This window comes from Strix uralensis, chromosome 2 (genome assembly GCF_047716275.1).
Source record: "Strix uralensis isolate ZFMK-TIS-50842 chromosome 2, bStrUra1, whole genome shotgun sequence".
Lineage (NCBI taxonomy): Eukaryota > Metazoa > Chordata > Aves > Strigiformes > Strigidae > Strix > Strix uralensis.
The window spans coordinates 71785921-71805410 of NC_133973.1; the positions used below are offsets into that span (position 1 = coordinate 71785921).

The 19490-nt window shown below is 38.0% G+C and overlaps 1 protein-coding gene across 6 annotated transcripts in view; it reads right to left on the reverse strand.

The window, feature by feature from the left end:
• The window catches only part of ARHGEF7 (Rho guanine nucleotide exchange factor 7), a 128365-nt gene that overhangs the window by 18910 nt on the left and 89965 nt on the right, over nucleotides 1-19490 (reverse strand). For all 6 annotated transcript variants that reach the window (XM_074859256.1, XM_074859254.1, XM_074859259.1 and 3 more), the window contains 9 exons: nucleotides 14962-15100; nucleotides 14010-14069; nucleotides 12635-12781; nucleotides 10664-10750; nucleotides 7095-7173; nucleotides 5590-5729; nucleotides 4699-4923; nucleotides 2694-2787; nucleotides 37-126 (listed from right to left, as the gene is read on the reverse strand). In XM_074859256.1, coding sequence (XP_074715357.1) covers nucleotides 37-126; nucleotides 2694-2787; nucleotides 4699-4923; nucleotides 5590-5729; nucleotides 7095-7173; nucleotides 10664-10750; nucleotides 12635-12781; nucleotides 14010-14069; nucleotides 14962-15100 — 1061 coding nt within the window. The remainder of the gene's footprint in view (nucleotides 1-36; nucleotides 127-2693; nucleotides 2788-4698; nucleotides 4924-5589; nucleotides 5730-7094; nucleotides 7174-10663; nucleotides 10751-12634; nucleotides 12782-14009; nucleotides 14070-14961; nucleotides 15101-19490) is intronic.

A 19490-nucleotide genomic window follows, 5' to 3' on the forward strand; every position in this document is an offset into this window, starting at 1 on the left:
TGTTTTAGTTAGCCATTTCAGTACTTTCTAACTTACTTGAATTTAGTGTTTGACGTGTTTTGGCACTTGTGCAATATGCTTCAATGACTTTAAGAATCTGAGCATCTTCTTCTAAAGCAGCTGTACCTAGAATCAGTGGGAAAAATAGAATTTTAAACATGGTTATGTTTCTTAATACAGAAAAGCCTTTGTAAATCCCTGTTTAGTTGAGTCCAAAGTTCAACCTAATCAACCGTTTAAAATTCTCTAAATCATCCTATTTTAAAAATCAAACTTCAATGAGCAAAAGTAACAGTTTAAAAATACAAAATACTATTTTGAAATGCTTGGAAGAAAAGCCAAGTCAGAGTAATTGCCCACACATTCAAGAAATTTTCTGAGCACATGAAGGTACACAGAACATATTTTGAAGTGTGATCACTCTGGTTCTAAACCAAACAGCCATTAACTATTCAAGCTTAACATGTCCAAATTTTCCTGAAGGTAGAGCTCTACAGCAAATCTTTTCTTTGAGGAATTCAGTAAAAAGACTGTCTAACTGTTCACTTGCAACACAGTGAAATTCCAATCAAACTGAAATCTAGAGGTACCTCTACCATTAGTTTAGATGGAACAAGGAGTCTAGGTATAGGGCAAGATGATTTGTCATTTTAAAAGCATTTTTCCTGTTTTCCTCCTTGAAAAACCTAGGCTTGAAGATTTTCTGCTGTGTGAATCTGAACTGCTTTCCACACAGTAGTATTCTCTGTCAGCCAATGCATCCTGTTAGCTTTTGTGATTTATAATCACCAGAACAAAGCCAAGTGTCCAAACATTTGTCGGGATCAGCTGACAAGCTAACTGTTGAAGAAATTATCTTGACCCAATATAGCTTCCCTACAGTTTAAGAGATGCAGGTACTCCAAAGTACAGGTTATTTCTCTTTCAAGGCAGGAAAAATAATTGGATTTCATTGTGGTTAGAATGCAGAACCATATTATTACAGTAGCAGGACAACTATTTCACTTCTGAAATGAGTATTGTGAGGGCACTCAGTTGAAATACCTTACTTATTTTGGTTTGTCTGTTATAATGCTAATTTGACATAGCAGTTGCCAACACACTGCCCATAAATCCCTGGGATTCCAGAGAAGACAAGTAACAAACCCCAAACCTATCTATCAATCAACTTTATGTTCAATAGAAGTTCCTCAGTGGAAAACTTTTACAGCTCAACAAGCTTCTAATTACTGACACAAGGAGGGAAAGAGAGAGATGAATACCAAAAATCAGTAAATATTTCTGTAACACTCCTTGACTTAACATCATCAAAAATCCCTTTTATTAAAAGTTATCTCCTACATGCAAAATACTGGAAGGTGTTCATTTAATCAGTAGAACAATGTATTTGCAAGCTACAGACTCCCTCCTTCCCCTCAAAAATAACTCTTATCTCCTCTTGCTAAGTGTTCTTCAGTAGTTCCTAAATCTGCAAGTTGACAGTTTTACCACTCTCATTACAACTACTGAATCTCCATCCTCCTACATCTGAAATGATACTGTACTGCAGTACTTACATTTTTCCTAAACAGATACCTTCCAGTGAGGATAAACATCCTGAACTAAAACATCCACTTGCGCATCCATGAGCACAGGATCATTCTATTCACTACCTTAACCTTTGCCATATGAAATTCACAGCACACTCAGAAGAACCTTCACCTTAAACAAACCAACAGTGCCCTGAGAAAAAGCTTTTTCTCTCCAACCCTACGTAAACCAGTGAGAGACAACGTTCACAACAATACACTTCATGCATTGAACACTCAAGGCACAGCCTCTATCTTAAAAAGCCCATGAGCAAAGGACAGACACAGAGAAGCAAAAGTTGCAGTAGAAGAATCTGGTCTTCAGCTTAAATACCCTGTCTTTTAATGATACAACTAATTGGATTATTCATTCACACAAATTTCTAAGGAAAAATTAGAATGACACTGACAACTAAGTGAATATCGGGCTTGCTTGATAACATTAATGTTCCCTCCACTCCAAATTATCCCAACATCCAGATTTCGACCCTTCTGTTTTTCTATACATTCATCAGTCTCTCTCAGTTCAGTGTTGTTCTTCAGACTTCAAGCAGTCCAAAGCTCTGCAATTTATTCGGACACAGATACTAGGAAATGACCTTATTTCTAGGAGATTAGAGCTCACTGTTGGATCTCAGAACGAGTGACTATGGAAGCAACTAGTCTTCGAACGAGCAGCAATACCCAGCTTTCCAACACCCAAATCAGCAGCAGCTCCTACCAGGATCAGTTTAAGAACATAGCTACTAAGTATTCTGCAAGAATGGGACACTATCTTCAAATTGCTGTTTACAGTATTAAAAGACAGGTTTACCTTACTGAACTTTACATGGCTCTATAGTCAACCTCACTTCCCTCTGTAGCAAACCGATAGAAATAGGCACTTCATAAGCATACATCCACTGTTGTCAATAGTAAAGCTCTGGAAAGCAACTAATGCCATCGTGAAATAAGCATCTAAGATGACTAAAACAAACCATCCTCTGGAAATACCTACCCCCTCTCCCTTGACAGGAGAAAGGAAACCAGATGACTTGCTTACACTGTACATCTAACTTTCACAGAATTTAAACTCATCTTAATTCCAGCCTTTGTATTATGCAGACATTTGTTCAAGTCTCTTACTTTTTCTCAGTGCAAACTCTTCATCTGATGGCTTCCGTTCTGGCTTGCGTTTGGGAAGCAGCTTTTTCATAGTTTTAGGGCTTTTACTGAGATCCTGTGCAGGGAACAAGAGAATAAAAAGAGTAGAGCTTCTTTACCATATTTCAAAAGTTTAATTTCTAAGATGCATATAGGAATTAATAACTAAAAATCTTTTAACAGCACCAAAATTCAGTTTACTAATACTTTTTGGCACATCCTCTTTGCCTGAACTGGCAGATTCCTCTCTACCCTTCCTCCAACTACACAAAGTCAGATATTTAATTTGTTCTATTAACAGAAATATACAGAAAAGCTGCTGCAAAAGCATGCAGGCTATTTGCGAGCTAGAGCGAAGGGAAGAGGCAGGCATACGTTAACACAGGTTTTTTTCCTTAACTTTTGAATAGACAACCCATTTCACTTGTCTACTTAGAAGCAGGTAAAAAAGGACCTAACAAGGAAGCTTGGCAGGTAGTATACTCTTCAAAGCCAGAATCTGTACATGTTTAGATATGTCCTTACAAAGCTCTACAGCAAAAAAAATACAGCAACAAATACAGCATTTCTGTTCAAAATGTGGTCATGCTAATTCACAGGAACAATACTAGGTTACAGGAACAAAAGGAATATACTGATCTACCCCTTACCTTAAGGATACAAGACATCCTCTATAAAAATACAGAACAAGAAAGTAAAAACGTGAATGAGCAGGACAGACCAAAGAAGATGAAGATAGGTTTTGAATATCATTGTATGATAAACACTGTAAAGATGATTGAAATTTTACCACACTGGAGAATTTAGTGCCCTTTACATGAAAGCACAAAAGGAATTTAACCTAAATTACAAAATGAGCATAACTAAGCCTAAATACTAACCTTGCAATTGCAGATCACCTATCACTTCTTCCCTGTTGTGTAGGGGATTTACAAAAGGAAAAAGTCACACACAGCCACCACAAAAAAACCCCATACCAGGGCATAGTGTTTAGGCTACAGTATCTAAGAAACTGCAATTTACGTATCTGCAAAATAAAATTCTTCTGTCAACATCTCATGCTTGCAGAATAAAATGTTCTAGGTATAATTGCATGACTCTTTTTGGGCCCTGTTGCTTCACACTAAATTAGTAACATGAGAACACATGACAAAGACACTTGAAACAGGAGATACCACCAAGTCACAGAGTATCCAATATCCTCCTCACATACACACAGACTTCCAGCATAAATCTAGCATTTTCTTGCTATTTACAAAACCATGTAAAATGTAGTGGCAGATCAAATTAACCCATCACCACCATCTTTTTGTTGTTAAAACCAACACATTTTATCTCCCTTGGAACAGATTCCTGTTTCATACCATATGCTAATTAAAAAATACAACAGCATCTTAACATCTAAGCTTTTTTTTTTGCAAATAGTAACATTAGCCACCACATTCTTTTAAGTACAAGAACATGACATATTTTGACAGTTACCTATTTTTTTAAAAAAAATATATTGTTACCTAGTAATAGTGGTAAATACTGAGAAACCAAGAGTCAATTATACCACCATAGCTGTTTAGAATGATTTGATACAGCACTTGGAAGCACCACAGGTTCCCTTATCCTAGATACTTTGCAGCATGCTTAGCAAATAACTTACTTTGCAATAAGCCTGGATGATCAACATAAACGAATTGCTAGTTTAAAAAAACCAGCCTATTCATTAACTGGATGAAGAGTGGAAATAAGTGGAAGCACTTGGGGGAGGTGGGGGAAGCCTCTCCTAACAAGCCTTAGCACTTTCTGAGCTGCAAGACTAAATCCCTGTTCGAAATAAACAGCATTTACTAGCCCATTACCATTGATTCTGCATTGGCTGTTAAATCATCTTTGTATAAAACCATGCACAAAACTGTAAAATGGTGGTGTGTAAAAAAGAGTTAAGCTTCCCATTGTAGGCCTACTACAGTCATATTTTTTCATTGCCACATCTCACCTCTTTATAACAAAGAGCTGCTGAAGGCCGTAATGGAGGTGCGGGCCGTAAGCAGCTCAGACTCCAAGGCTTGGGTGTTTTTGGAGGTTCCAGAGGTCCCCAATTTATCGTGGTGTGTGGAGTTCCATGATGTGACGGATGAGGGAGAGTGTGGTACGCAGGAGTCAGTGGTATCGGCTTGCTGTCTGAATGCTTGCTGGAGGGTGTTACTGGATGGGAAGGAAGCTGTCAAAGACAAAAAGGTGATGGGAAGGGAAAGAAAGCATATTATTGTAAGACATAATATCACATCAAGGATTGGTGAAATTATCTCACTCACTGTCTAGAGCTTCTGTTTGTTACAGCTGGCCTTTGAAAAATTTTACACAAAATGATTATTTGGAAAAATGGAGCTTAAAGAAATTTTTATTGTCTACCACAGACAGAGCATGCACTAAAGAAAGAACAGCTAAAGCAGCCCTGCTGCCACTTCTCTCACCACTAAAGACCAAGCTAAATTTAGGCCCATTCATATCAACAACTCAAATGCAGAACCCCAAAGAAAGTACTTCAGGAAAGTGTTTCTCCACAGTCTGTCAAGTACACCACCAATTAAAACCTACTCTTCTAAGGATACTTAAAAGACCATCTTGTATTACTTGGTCAAAACAGAAAAAGTAATGATAATGACTCGTCTTTTACCCGTTAAACTATTACACCAAGATCTAGGCATTTTATTCTTTGTTCACACTGTTAAAAACAGAATGATCTTTTGACCCATTAAACTACGGTCATAACATTTAGTTCTTGTTATTAATGGCTAAAAAAAGAGCTTTACATGGTGGTATATTTGCCAGATAACCTAATTCTGCATACACTCTCATTCACTTCAGTCCAGAAGCTCTTTCTTACTGTGTGAGATGGTACAGAGTGAGGTTTAATGGTGGGATTCCCAGCAGTTGTGACTTTGGTTTGCTTCTGCAGATGATCTACCCATTCATGCAAATCTTGTTGGTTGTTACAAGACACTAGTATCCTCTCAATCATATTTCCTAGGCGACAGAAAACAGAAGATGGAGGAAACCATAGAAGAACAACTCAGTCCATCTGACATGATTATGAAGACAACCATTTCCTAAAACATTATATCCCCTAAGTACTAAGCAAAATTTTAACCTGTATTTTCAGTACAACAGCATCTCACTTTTCCAGGTTGTAACAGACACTTCCTCCATGTATTTGTTCTTGTGCTAAGCATACGAGCTCCACCTTTTTCCCCACCTCTAACAATTAAACCTTTAATGACAAGAAATAGATGTAGGACACAGGCTCATCTAGTAGCCTTATGCTTCTCCATCTTCCCCAGGAAAGCCAGCATATAGCCTAAAATGTCATTCTTGAGTCTGTACGCTACAGTATATGAAAAGTTATAAAATACAGTTCACCAATCTTTCAGAAAAAGGCACAAAGTTGGTCTGAATTTAATATTTTGCTGAGGCAAAAGTCACTTGGGAAAGCAATGTTAACCAAACATTAATTTCTGCAGCTAACTCCATTTTAACCCATCACACTCCTCCATCTGAGATCAGCTTCACAGCCATTATCTCAGAAGAACATGCACCATCAACAGCTTTTGTTGATGCCTCACAGCATTGATGTCTGGTACTGCCTGCCACTTACAAGGATCAAAATTACTTTACTTAAATGCAACCTGCTTAGAGGCAGAATTGATCTGGGAAATGAATGAAGGTATGAAGCTCCACCTGTGGACCCTGCTCCCACTGTCCTTTAAATTGACCAAGGATATAAGGTGCATGCTGAAACAAATGACTTAACAGACAGAAATTACCCAAAGCAAGCACAATGGCAACTGTCGTTAGCATTAGAGATGATAAAGGTCTCTCAGGAAAGAGGTGGACCATTTCTAGAAGAAAGCTCTTGCTTAAAGCTTTTAGAGAGTATCTGGAATTCTTTTTGTACCAGTGAATAGCATACTTCAAACTGCTTCATTATAAAGGAGTTTCTCCAAGGCTACTGCCTCCATTCATTAAAATACAGAAATTTGGGGATGAATCCCATGCAAAGACAGTTTGTTAACTGCTTAAGACAAGCAGTGAAAAGAAGCTTTCAAGTGAGGCTCTGGGTAGCTGCCTTACAAAATTTGTGTAATTACAGGATGGTTGAGACTGGAAGGGACCTCTCTAAGCCAAGCACAAGCACCTTGAGCTGGTTGCCCAGGACTGTGGCCAGAGAGCATTTGAGTATCTCCAAGGATGAAGATTTCTCTAGGCAATCTGTGCAAGTGCTTGGTCACCCTCACAATGAAAAATTTGTTCTCTCTGTTCAGACAGAACATTTGATATTTGAAATAGCATGTCCTGGAGCAAGTAGTAAATACAAATATTTATGGTCAATACCTGATATTTCAAATGCATTTTTATGGTTTTCACTGTCTTCTAGCTTTGTGATAGTCATTCCTGTCATTGGCAGTTTTCCCTAAAAAAAAACCAAAAACCAACCAACAGTAACACTGAAGTTAAATCCAAAACACACAAAAATACTACCAAGTAAAGAATGTATAAACTTCAAGCTCTGAACAAAGACACACACAGTAAATTGACAAAGATACACACACTGATGGGTTTAGAAACATTCCACACAAGTCCCTCATAATGGAAGTTTTTAATATGCCCAACTTCTGCAAATGACACCTGTGACTTCAGTGAATCTATTTGATACCTATGCAGGCTATGAAATCCATACAAATACAATAGTGGTCACTCACCACAGCCTCAGGTTCTTGAGACAGAGACCTTCAGGGTCATCCATATTACACAATTAGAGACAATGGTGACTCATTTTTAAGCACATTTGTCTGCAAACTGTTTGATTAGATCTCAAAATAAGGTTTGTGGTACAAGTAGATTTAGAAAGGAAGATTTCACTGAACAAATGCATCTATTATTTACTGAAGATTATGTTTCTAACAACCGCACTACTAATTTCACTCACAGAAGTGTGTGTGTGTGTGGGGGGGGAAGCAGTAAAAACACCTGTAAATTTGTAATGTTTCAGAAGAACATATTAATTTTGCAGAAGATCAAATCCCAGTCAAGCTGGAAAAAAAATGACAGTTTAGGATAACTTTTCAACCCTTTAGAAACACAGAAGAATAAATAAGACTGAATATTATCAGGATGAAAGGCTTTACCAAAAATGCAACTTTTACAGTTCTTTAAGACAGATCCTGTATTCTCCTGCACAGAAACACTATTGAGCACATGCTGGCAAAAGTGCAAATACTATGTACTGTGGAATTTTGGCTCCAATGGAGGGAAAAGAAAAAAACCACCACTTTTTTTTTTTCTTTCTTTCTTTCCTAATGACTGCAGAATGCACAAAGGTTTCTTAGAATCTTGGAAACTAAAAATCACTTGATATTCTGTATGCACAGAGCATGCTCAAGCTGAAGAGGCCAAAGAGAAAGGGAGAGTTTTCTTGCAGCAGCTTCCCCACTGAAGGAAACCTGGTGGCACTGTGCACTACAATGCAGCCTAAAATTCTCTCTTCTGTTTTTCCATGTTTGCTGGTTCATGAATAACACAGCATACAATCACAATGAAAGAGAAGCGCAAGAACTGCTGACGAAGGAGGAAAGGAAATACGGGGATACAAGCAAAAGACTGGTGACAGAACAAAGATCACCTGAACCACATGGAGAGAAAACGAGCAAAGTCAGCAGAACACAGAGAAAATGTAACTGAACTTAGGAATCATTGATATTCCCCTTCTTTCAAACAACTGTGAAGCCCTCCTGTGAAGTATGGTCTGTGCCCCCTGTTTATCTCAGTTTATCACTGCCAAAAGTTCTCCCCATTAGTTCATGTGGCAGGTATCACCACTATCAACCAGAAAATCTAAAGCCTGCTGCTAACTGGAATATTCAGAAATACAGGGAGGGTGTAGTGTAGAATGCTGCCTCCAGTGGCATCATTTCCCTGGGAATGACTGAGGGAGCTTCATCATCTTCTGTCCATACCCATCCCAGTTCTGAGACAAGAACCTCAGAAGAAAAGTCTAGACAGCCCACATTATGCAATCCAGGCACAGCTCTGAGTCACTGTCACAGACACAAACAGTGATGAAATAATTTTACCTTACTGTGAATATGTAGTCATTAAAATTTGAGAAGTTCTCAGTGTTTGGAAAAATCACATGAGAGGTTATGAGGAAATCACGTTTTGCATTCAACAGAGGGTTGGATGGCAACCACTAAGAAAGGGCTGTGGCCATACCAAATAGAAGCTGAAGACAAATGCATAGAAAATTGCTTTTTTAGTGAACAATGCTGTGCACCTGGGGGACAAGGTGGGAGGGAGGAGGAAGAAATATAAGTGATGTACAATAGGAGAGCAAAATAAAGCCTGACGGATCATTTAATTTCATATTGTTTGTTAACACACTAAATTTCCAGTCAGTTGCCTCTGTAACCAATACACAAGAATCTACCTTCATCAGAAATTCTGGCTGTGCTGCTTGGAATACAGAGCTCACCTGCCTTTTCTAGTATCTTTTCCAATCAATGTTGGGATAAAGCACTGGTCAAACATTGTTAAGAGCAGCACAAAGCTAATAGAAACTTGACTGTCCACTTGAACCACCTAATGCAACGCTGTCTTAGACAAATCCAGCTACTACTGTGGCAGGTAAGGTAAGAATCCAAACATGAATTTTGGAATTTAATTGTTCTTAATTAAAAAAAAAAGTTTGTGACTGGCTGTGGTTGATCACATAGGGACCTCAAATGACTAACCTTCAGCATTCCTTCATGGCAGGGAAATCACTGCTCAGGAGAATGGAACAAACTGCTCAAGAGCCTGATTTACAGAAGTACTTACAGCAGGCAAATCTCTGGCTCCTTTTAGAACTCTGTTGCATTTTTTTCCCTTTTTTCTCAGTGTTTTACTGTGATGTCTGGAAACCACATAGCAATACTTGAACATTTATAAAGATTTCAGGAAGTCATGGACTGTGCATTTGCTTTAACTTCACCTCTCAGGGTCTTTGGAACTACACACCCAAAACCCAAGTGCTCCTGTGAAACATTGTCCTAGAGCTACAGGGGAGCCAACCCAATTGGCACTGATCTTCCTGCACTATAGCAGAGTCACTCTATTTCTGTAGTGGGGAAACAAGCACAAGTATTCAGCTAGGAAACTTGGTAGAGAGCTCAAAGACTCTGTCCACCAGCAGTGAGAAGAGGATTTATGAAGTGAAACACCTAATGCTAAGGACCGGAAGGCCACATTGTATGCATTTCGGGTGGTGTTACACTGGGCTACGTCTAGGCTGGGGCCAGGGACTGAATATCAGCCCATGTACTTGATCTGCTCCAGTAATTAGAGCAGATAAAGTGCACTTTTGGAGCATGCCTTCCAGTTCAGCTTCGTCCAGACCGAATCTAGTCTGAGAGCCCCAAAACGACTTCTACACTGTGACTCAAAAGATCATTAAACACACACAAAAAAAATAGTCATTTCAAAAGTGAATCTGCTGATTCAAACACTAATGTAGACGTGTCTAAAGGAACAGATGGTAACAGCCTACCACACCAATGAAAGCTTAGGAGTGCTGTGTAATTTTAACTGCTGCTTAAGTCTTACGAAACAACACTAACAAACCTGTACAACAGCACTGTTTTCCTACGTAGATCTAAAAAGCTACTCCTAGTAGTAGCTAATGAGAGGAAGTAACAAGCTTAAAAAAAACCCAACCCCTTGCTGATAATCACAGCTGCAAAAATCAAACCCTGGGCTTCTAGCCCAGAATTTTATAAAACAGATGACCAGTTCCTATTGCAGAAATCACCTTTTATCTTTATAAATGCAGAAGTTTAATAATCCTTCTGAGTTTCCTATGAAATACCATTTGGAGAAAAACACACACGCCCACACATTTACACACATATGTACATGTATTACATTACCTGATAGATAAACCCACTCATTCTTGGGCTGGCAGACAACATTAGCAAAATGTTAGGGAAGAGAAGAAGATACCTTTCATTCTTTTCCTTAACAAAAAAAGAAAATGAAAAAGTAAATACAACATCACAAGCTCCCTCCCTGCTTTTTCTGGTTTATATTATTAAAAGCTACTAACGTTACAACTCCATAACTACTCCACAAACATTTGCTCCTGGCAAAATTAACTCTCCATAGAATTACAAAAAAACAAACCAAAACAAAAACCAGAATTACTTGATTTTCTATTTGAAAAGTGCTAGTAACACATGCCTATACTTCTTCCTGGAGAATACAGCTTAGTATTTTAAAACAGCAATTTTACAGTCTGGTGAAATACTGACCTTGTTTAATATGATAACAACTGTTTTGCCAATTTCAGCAGAACCAAAATTACACATTGGATATATTTCTTAATATAGTTTAGATGAATGCCATTACAGTAATGTCAAGACCATGGTCTCTCAAATTGGGGAGATCAGATTTTTGAATTATGTTGGATTATGACCCAAAGTAGAAAAAGAATACAGAAGGAAAGTAATAATGTTTATATTTGCAACAAAACCACTCATTACTTTGTTCTGGTTTCAATTTGTTGGTTTCACTTATGATGTTGACCTTTGTGTTTTTGTTTTGGGAGTATTTTTATGGAAGGAGAAGGTTTACTCAACCTACTGCTATAGACAAACAACGAAAGAGAGAAGCATTAAGGTATAATGTTTTCATTTTAATGATGAAAGAAGTATATCCATTGCCAAAGCCACCATCTCAGTTTCAAGCATCTCTGCAAAACAATACACATCCTTACCAAGTTTTAATGTTCTTATCTATTTTTCAATAAACACCTACAAATGTTTGTATAATTTTTGAAAAGACAAAACCAAACCCAACTGCTTTTACACAAATGAAGCTGTTCTGTATCTATCGAAAAAGCCGTAATGCTTGCAGAAACTTCTGAAAGTCCATTATATTTGATGTTTTAGCTCATGATGGTAGTGGGGGTTTGGGTGGTGTTTTGTTTTTAAGACTACAAGAAGAGACATGACTGCAGAAGATGCACTATCTTTTTTTATTCAGGTTTCTTTTTTATTTATTTTAACACCTAACAAAATATCTGAGAGAAAAATAACAGGTGATGAAATTTTAAATATTCAGTTGCATAAATACTCTTCTTTCTTTATATTTACGGACACCTTTGTTCTAAGGGATGAAACTGACTGAATGAGGTTGCAATTCAAAAGCCCCCACCAGGTTCAAAGGTTCATTGATGTTACAGGGGAACAATTTACAGTAAAAACATGTTAGTAATCTGTATAACATTTCCTTTCTGTTAGCACTTACTTTTAAGATTATTTGAACATTATTTCTGGTAGGACAACCTTCTCTTTGTGTGTTTTGCTTGTTTTGAAAAAAAATCACCCCAGACTTTGCAGTGTCACCTTCAACTTTCTAATGTCTCCTCTTACTCTATTTCTTCAAAACCACTTGGTCCTCAAGCTTGTATTTCCAAATTTACTACCTGAGCAAAGTGCCCAAAACAGCAAAGAAAAAGTGTGCCTCAGACACCTTACAACACATGAAAGTTTTTGTTATTTAAAACACACTGTAATAACTGCTATGCAAAATAATCCTGTAACAGAACTACACATGAAAAATTCTGTTTAATTATGCACTTTGAAAATAATCCTGCAAAAACATCTTACAATGTTTATAACTGCTATATTTGGTTACGTTCCAGTAAATTTTACAAATGAGACCATCCATCTTCAAGGAAATTTATTTCAGGTTTTGTAATAAAAGACTAAAATCAGTAGAGATATTTTAGTCTAGATGAGCATCTCTGAAGCATTGTTTATTTCTGCTGCATAATGATTATAATTAATTTTATTCAAAACGAAAGGAAAGACCAACAGTGAAGATGAGAAGGACATTACCTCACTTCCAGCACACTGAATCATGACCTGCGACATGTAAATCACATTGCCAAGTGTTTTAATATCCTCTCCCTCCCAACAGCGGATAGCTTCTGTCAGTATTTGTAGTTCAAGTTCTTTCCGTTTCCGTACTTCTTGACATTGTGCCTAACAAACATAGGGAAAAATACCATCTCTATCAACTCTATCAACTTGGAGCAGGTTAAGGGTAGAAGTACCACTACAGTTGCATTTACTGTTGGGCTTGTAGTACACAGAAGACAGCACCTAACTTGAAGCATTTTCATTTAGATTATCATTACCAATATTTCTTGTAAAACTAGTTTTGTTAACTTCAGTATTATTCCTTTTCCTTTCAATACACTGACTTCAATTACTGTTTCAAATTCATCATCACTCTTTCTCAAATTGCTCCATTCTTTACATTTTAAATTTTTGTACTTCCAAGCAAAAATGGCTAGGCTCAGAAGAGTAACACAGCTGTCACAAATACACGACTATACAACAAAGCATCTTTCTTTAGTAAAGAGAGCCACACCAATTGTGCAAACTATGAGCGTGCATAACCTTGTGTTCCTATTTTTCTTAAATGTCTCCAACCTGCTCTACTAGCTGTACTCCCATTAATTTGAATTTTTCTCAGCAAGAATTGTTTCCTCATTTGTAAAGCACCCAACAGAATGGGATCCCCAAACCTCTTCTGAACACAGATAAACCACTACATTTCTGCTTTAAAAAATACAAAATAGAAAATGCCAGGTTACTACCAGCACACACTCCTAACAGGAACCACAAAACATTAAGTTTATGGAAACTCAGACTGCATTAAATATACACTTGTTGCAGCTGAGGTGTGGGTTTGGTTGGTAGGTCGGTTGGTTTGGTTTGTTTTTTAAAGACAGACAGCTCATCTGTTCAAATTAGGCTTCTGCTCCAATTGTTACTAGAAGTTTCATATCTTCTGAACTTCACTAGCGCCTTCTCCTTCATCCTCTCCCCCAACTCCGACACCATTCCCCTAGAAGGAATGCACTTTAGAAAAAACTCAGAATATACACTCAAATATTGTAAAGCAGCCCTTCAGGACGCTATTTATGCTAGCGCTAGTAGAAAGGGAGACGAAGCACAAGCGAGAGGGCAGACCAAGAGGTGCAGAATACTTTGCATGGCTCTTACATCAATAGTCTATTTGCTATAACTCCCCAGCAAATTACCATCCTTATCTCTGCCCACAGACAGCACCAATTTTCAGGCTTTCAAAAATTTCTTATACATTTACAAAGAACTTCACTTTTTTTTTTTTAAAGGCAAAAAAGGGGATGAAATTAGGAAACATTCTACTTAAAATGTATCAGGTACTTTTTATTGCTCTTACAGAAAGATTTTTGAAGGCAGTCATGGATTTTTGAATATCTGGACGGTCCGGATGATAATCCTAAAAACAATGGAGAAAACATACATAAAACTTTATTTCTAGTAAAATTAATTTAAAAAAAAATAGAGGCTTAACTAAATACAAACAAACAATTCTGTAAAATAGAAGTTGTAACCTATTTGCTCTCTTTTCACACCTTCTTACTCTTATGTCAAACACTGGTGGTCTTGTTTGTAGTAGAAATGAAGCGTTACTTATAACATTTCTACTTATACTTAAAATAGAGCCAAGGAAGTTTTACAAGACCTAGTGGATAAGAGATTTTTAAATCCTAATGGGAAAGTGTTTTTTAAAGAGTTCTATTTAGCATGTTAGCTTTGTCACAAACTAGATCCCTTACAGACTAGTATGTTCCATTGTCACTGACTGACAAACCAAATTGTGTGACAAGACAAAGACCCATATGCTTTCTATTTCTCTTCTTCCTTCACACTCCAAAAATCTAACCTATGCAATGCAAAGTGGAAACAGTAGCTCCTCAAACACCTTCCCATATTGGAAAGATCATTTTTGGACAATGTTCAGTAGAAGTCAAAGGGACTATTTTGGTGACGTGTTCAACACACTGAGGTCCCAAGATGAGAAACAGCACTCCTACAAGATAAAGTAGCCTCAAGTAGTATGCAGTAGACACATTCAGTGTGAAGTCAACCAGAGATCCTGCAAGACTGTTCTAGGAGTGAAGATTAGCTTCTCTGGCTAGTTTTAAATGTTTAGCTTTTACAGGAAGTTTTAGTGCACTAAGTTTTAAACGATTGCAGCCCGTATTTTAGAAGGCTGACGGAAGAGCAAACAAATGTAATTTTGGGTCCCATCATGTTTGACATGTACCTTTAAAATAACTGTTGCCAAATCATCATTAAGCTGGAACATAAATGCTGATAAGATATACCTCCATGTGCCTTTCAAGCTCTTTGAGTAACGTGGGGTATTTATCCAGACGCATAAAAGGTTTGCTGAGGCCCGTGGTCAGTACAAGGATCCCAGGGCTGTTGGCACCTTTCACCTCCATGAACTCTCCTAGCTCCTCACTGTGTACACAAGATATTTAAGCAAATTAAGATCAAAATTACCAAAACAATTAAAATTACATTGGATTCTTCAGTCTCATCTGCAATGAATTCCGCCAGTAAAGCAACAGGCCAAATAAATCAAAAAGTAATTCAAGTACAACTTAAGTGCTGTGATCAGTTTCTGCATTAAATGAAATACAGGAACAAAGACATTTGCAAATTTGGGGTCTGTGCATGGAACAACAGACATAGGATCAAACCCATCAATCTAGGCAACTGATGCTCAAATACAGCTCCTAAATGCTACCCCATCCAAGCAACAATTACAGAATAAAGCCATTTGCACTTTATTTTATGACTCAGCTCCTTATTCTAGTAAAATGACATCTGACCTTAGAGCTGGTTAACACAAGTAATACAGAAGTATAAATGAGTCAATGGCTTCATATTTAATCAAGCATTGGTATTTTGAAGGTGTCAGGCACTAATGGGAAGACACAGAATGTTTCAGAACCTTTTTTCCTCCCACGCTTACATCTCACACATCCAACATATTATTGCAAAATGACCAAGCAACCAACAGCTATACAAATGGTAGACGATAGTAGAAATAATTACTGCACAATCTATTCTCAAACAAGCCAGGGTTTCACTGAGGGTGTACTTACACAACACACTTGTTTTGACAGCAAAGATACTGTAAGAAATCCATGCTCTCCCAGTATCATGAACAGCTACTTTTCCTATCCAGATGTTTATTCATATTTGAACCATTTCCAAGAACCAGCCCAGCCCCTCAATTTGTTACATTAACTCAGTTAAAAAAAAGCAGTGAATTTCAGCTCACTTTGCTATCAAGGAAACTTAAATTAGCTACATCTTCTGCTTCCTTATAAAGCAGAGTCTTCAGAGGACAGTGGTGGAGGACAAGCTTTTCAAGAGTTTAAATGACCAGGACCAAAATGAGCCCTCACCATGGGGAAAGGAATGTATGACAGCACCTGGGCTATTTCCAGGCTTCAGAAAATACAAGTTGCAGAAGAACATGGGATTCTAAAGACAAAATCTAAATAAAAGAAATTCAGAAAGCTGCTTATTAAAAAGATAACACCTTCTTGCATTCAAGATGTGTCATTCTAGACATCTGCAGATGGGGTTGCTCATATTTTGAGCCCTTGTTATAGCAAATTAACTAGTTCTCAAAAAAACCCACAATAAAAATCAGTATTCTCACATGACAGTTGTGTAAATTCTAGTCTAAGACATCCTGAAAGTCCTTACTTTCTACTGATCAATAGCATTACACCCCCTTCCCCTCCCTGGTTAATGGCATAGTCTCATTTTTCTAACAAAGCCTTAGCCAGCTACCAGATTCAGTACTTCTAGAAAGTGTAAAAAAAGTGTCAAACATCAAACAGCAATAAAGGAGGAACACTTGTACATTATGGCCACATTAACAAAAAGGGAAGGGCAAGGATCTCCAAACATAGGGAGAAGTGTTTCCATGCAGAAGTGAAAGCAAATCTTGACCTGCTCGATTTCCCTATGAAAAAAAAACACTGAATAGGACACTGCCATAATACACATGGCTCAGTTATCAATGAGTCATGCTATATAAAAGCATTACATAGATTAAGACAAAACAGACCTCCCTACCTCCCCCAAGACACACACATACTCCTTCCCATCTCTGAACAAGTGACACTTTGCTTATTAACATAATTTGTCTAAACAGATGAAGAGAGCAGAACAAGAACGTGAAGCACAACCTTCCCATCCTAACTATAGTGCTTTATCCATCATCCCACTCAGATTTCTCTTCTGGCTGCTAAAGCTTCCCCAAGTTCACAGAAGAGAAGGCACTTTCCCATACAGTTTACCCCAATGTTTACTTGTCTTCAGGTTAGTTAATTGGCATTTACTTACACTACCTTGCTTGAATACATCCAGCACCATTTCTGAACTGTAGGGTCCAACCCAACCTTACGCCACCTCTTTGAGAGCACTCCACCCCCATTCTATTTAGGCCCAGGCACTCCTCAGTGTACGTATATGCGCAATTTCTGCTGTACTCAGAGTCAAGAAAGCAGGTGAGGTGATTTCCCAGCACCTGCTTTGCATTTTGAAGATGCAAAGAAAAGGGCTGGGCACACTTGAGAATGTCCACAGCTGCCCCAGGCAGACCCTGTTACATCCCTCTCAAGCAACATGCATCAGCAGCTCCAGGCCTCCTAAAAATCAGCTTGTGACATGATCAGGTTTTAGCCAAAATTAAAACCCACTGAAAAACCTCCTACAGTACCCTGCATAAAAAAAAAATATAATAATGCAACACAGATAAACCTGAGTACTTTTCTAGCTTACATTTAGATTCAAGAAATAAAGCTGGCCAGCTCTGAATACCTAGAGCCTGAAGATCTACCTTGCCTTACGCTTTCTTATTCACAGCCATTACTCAGCATAGAAATCACACCAACTTCAGAACTTTACAACTGATTCTGGTGGCACCCTAAACAAGACTAAGGATTTTGACTCATGTTTTGGTTTTACAGTGCTACTAGCTACTTGTTCATCAAGGATTCAGGCTAATTCATGGAAACGTTAAGCTGCATGGCTACAGTGTGGTGGCACATCCTCTACTCCTGACTCAGCTGAAAGGGAAGAAGCTGTTTCCAGCAAGGTGATGAGGCAGACAAATGAAGGTACAGCATGCACCCAGTTTCCACAGGAAGCTTTTTCAAAGTTCACCTGTGAAAGCCCTTCTGTCAGAAGGCACTCAGTGGTTTTAAATTTCAATTCACTGTGTATATGACACTGATCATGTGCACACCACTGCTTTTCTTATTTTATTCATCAATTCTCCCTGTAAGCACACCCCCCCCCCCCCCACCCCCCCCTCCCATGTCAGCATCAGGAAGTTAGTTTACATATGGTACTTGATAAGTATCTTCATCTCTTTTATTTTTAAAAAGACACTTGCTACAAGAACCAACAAGAAGTAACTGTTTAAACTCATTCTTTGCATTTTGTTTGCTTCAGTCAGACACACAGTCCCTGCTGCCTAACTTTATCAACTATTCACATTATCTGCTATTCTTCTCCATTTCAGGCAGCACAATCCACACACATACCTATGCAGCTTCTCTTTTCTCCCCACCACAGCAGTATGTTCTACAGGACATGCCAATTGCAAATACCACAGGCTATTCAATTTAACATTGTTCTGAACAGTGCTCATTTTTGCCTTCAGATTGCAAGGAGGCAAACCCCTCCATTCCTAATTACTTTGGCCATCTCCATGCTGCTGGGTGCATACAAATGGATTATATAAGTGGTATTTGGTGAGCTATCCACGAACATAATGCTTATGCTTCCCCCCTCTTTATTTTTTAATTTAATGCCTCTACAGTAGGAGGAACATTGGTTACCATTTCACCCACATTCACATTTCTAACTGTCATTATCACTGTTCCATTTCTTCCCGACTTCAGCATTATGAAATAGACGTGTGAGAGAACGGGAAAAAACTCACTGTAGCCTGAATTAAAATCGACTGCTTGAAAACCTAAAATAAAAACTAGGTATTATCTTGTTTTCGCTGTCTACTCTGCAATGCCTTTAAACACACTGTGGTTACACAATGTTGCAGCAGGTTCGAGGCCATTCCGGGCTCTTCGACATAAGATACTCCATTGTTTATCACCTCTTTTTTACTTAATCACAGTATAGGAACCTACAGAGCAAGTTTAAACCTCAGCTCAGTTGAAATGTACACAAAGTCCTGAAAAACACGCTTAGCAATGGCATCATCAGGAAGCCTTTTCCATGGAGCAGTGTTAATAGGTGTAATTAAAATTGAATGACGTAGTTTTCCTCCCAACATTCCCAAGAGGACAGTGTTTTCTTTCACACACTTCTGTGCTTCCCTCTGACAAGTTTTGACATGTCAGCTTGTTCAAACTCTAGTATGAACACACGCACACTCTTAATACAATACCCAAAATTTTGTGTGAGCAGTTTCATTGTGCAGACCCTGTTAGTAGTCTACTCACGCTAAACCAACCTACTACCTCTGCAGCTTCGTGGACCTAAAATATCTGACAAAATGGACATTACCTTAGCTCAAATCCTAAAGTGAGCATCCTTCATTTATTCACAAAGGACAAATACAATACAGACCATAATGGAAAGGTTTACTTTCAATAAAATATGGGTGGGTTAAAATACTGTTTAAATATAACAACAGTTCACAACTAGTTTTTAATTAATAGCAGCTTAAAAGTCAGTGTCATTAAGAGTGAAGCTGCTTTGCCAAAGACAATGGCTCTTTCATGTCACTATTTCAATTGATGCCTGCAAGTACCACATTCTCCTAGGCAGTATACACTAAATAAAACTCCAGCCCACA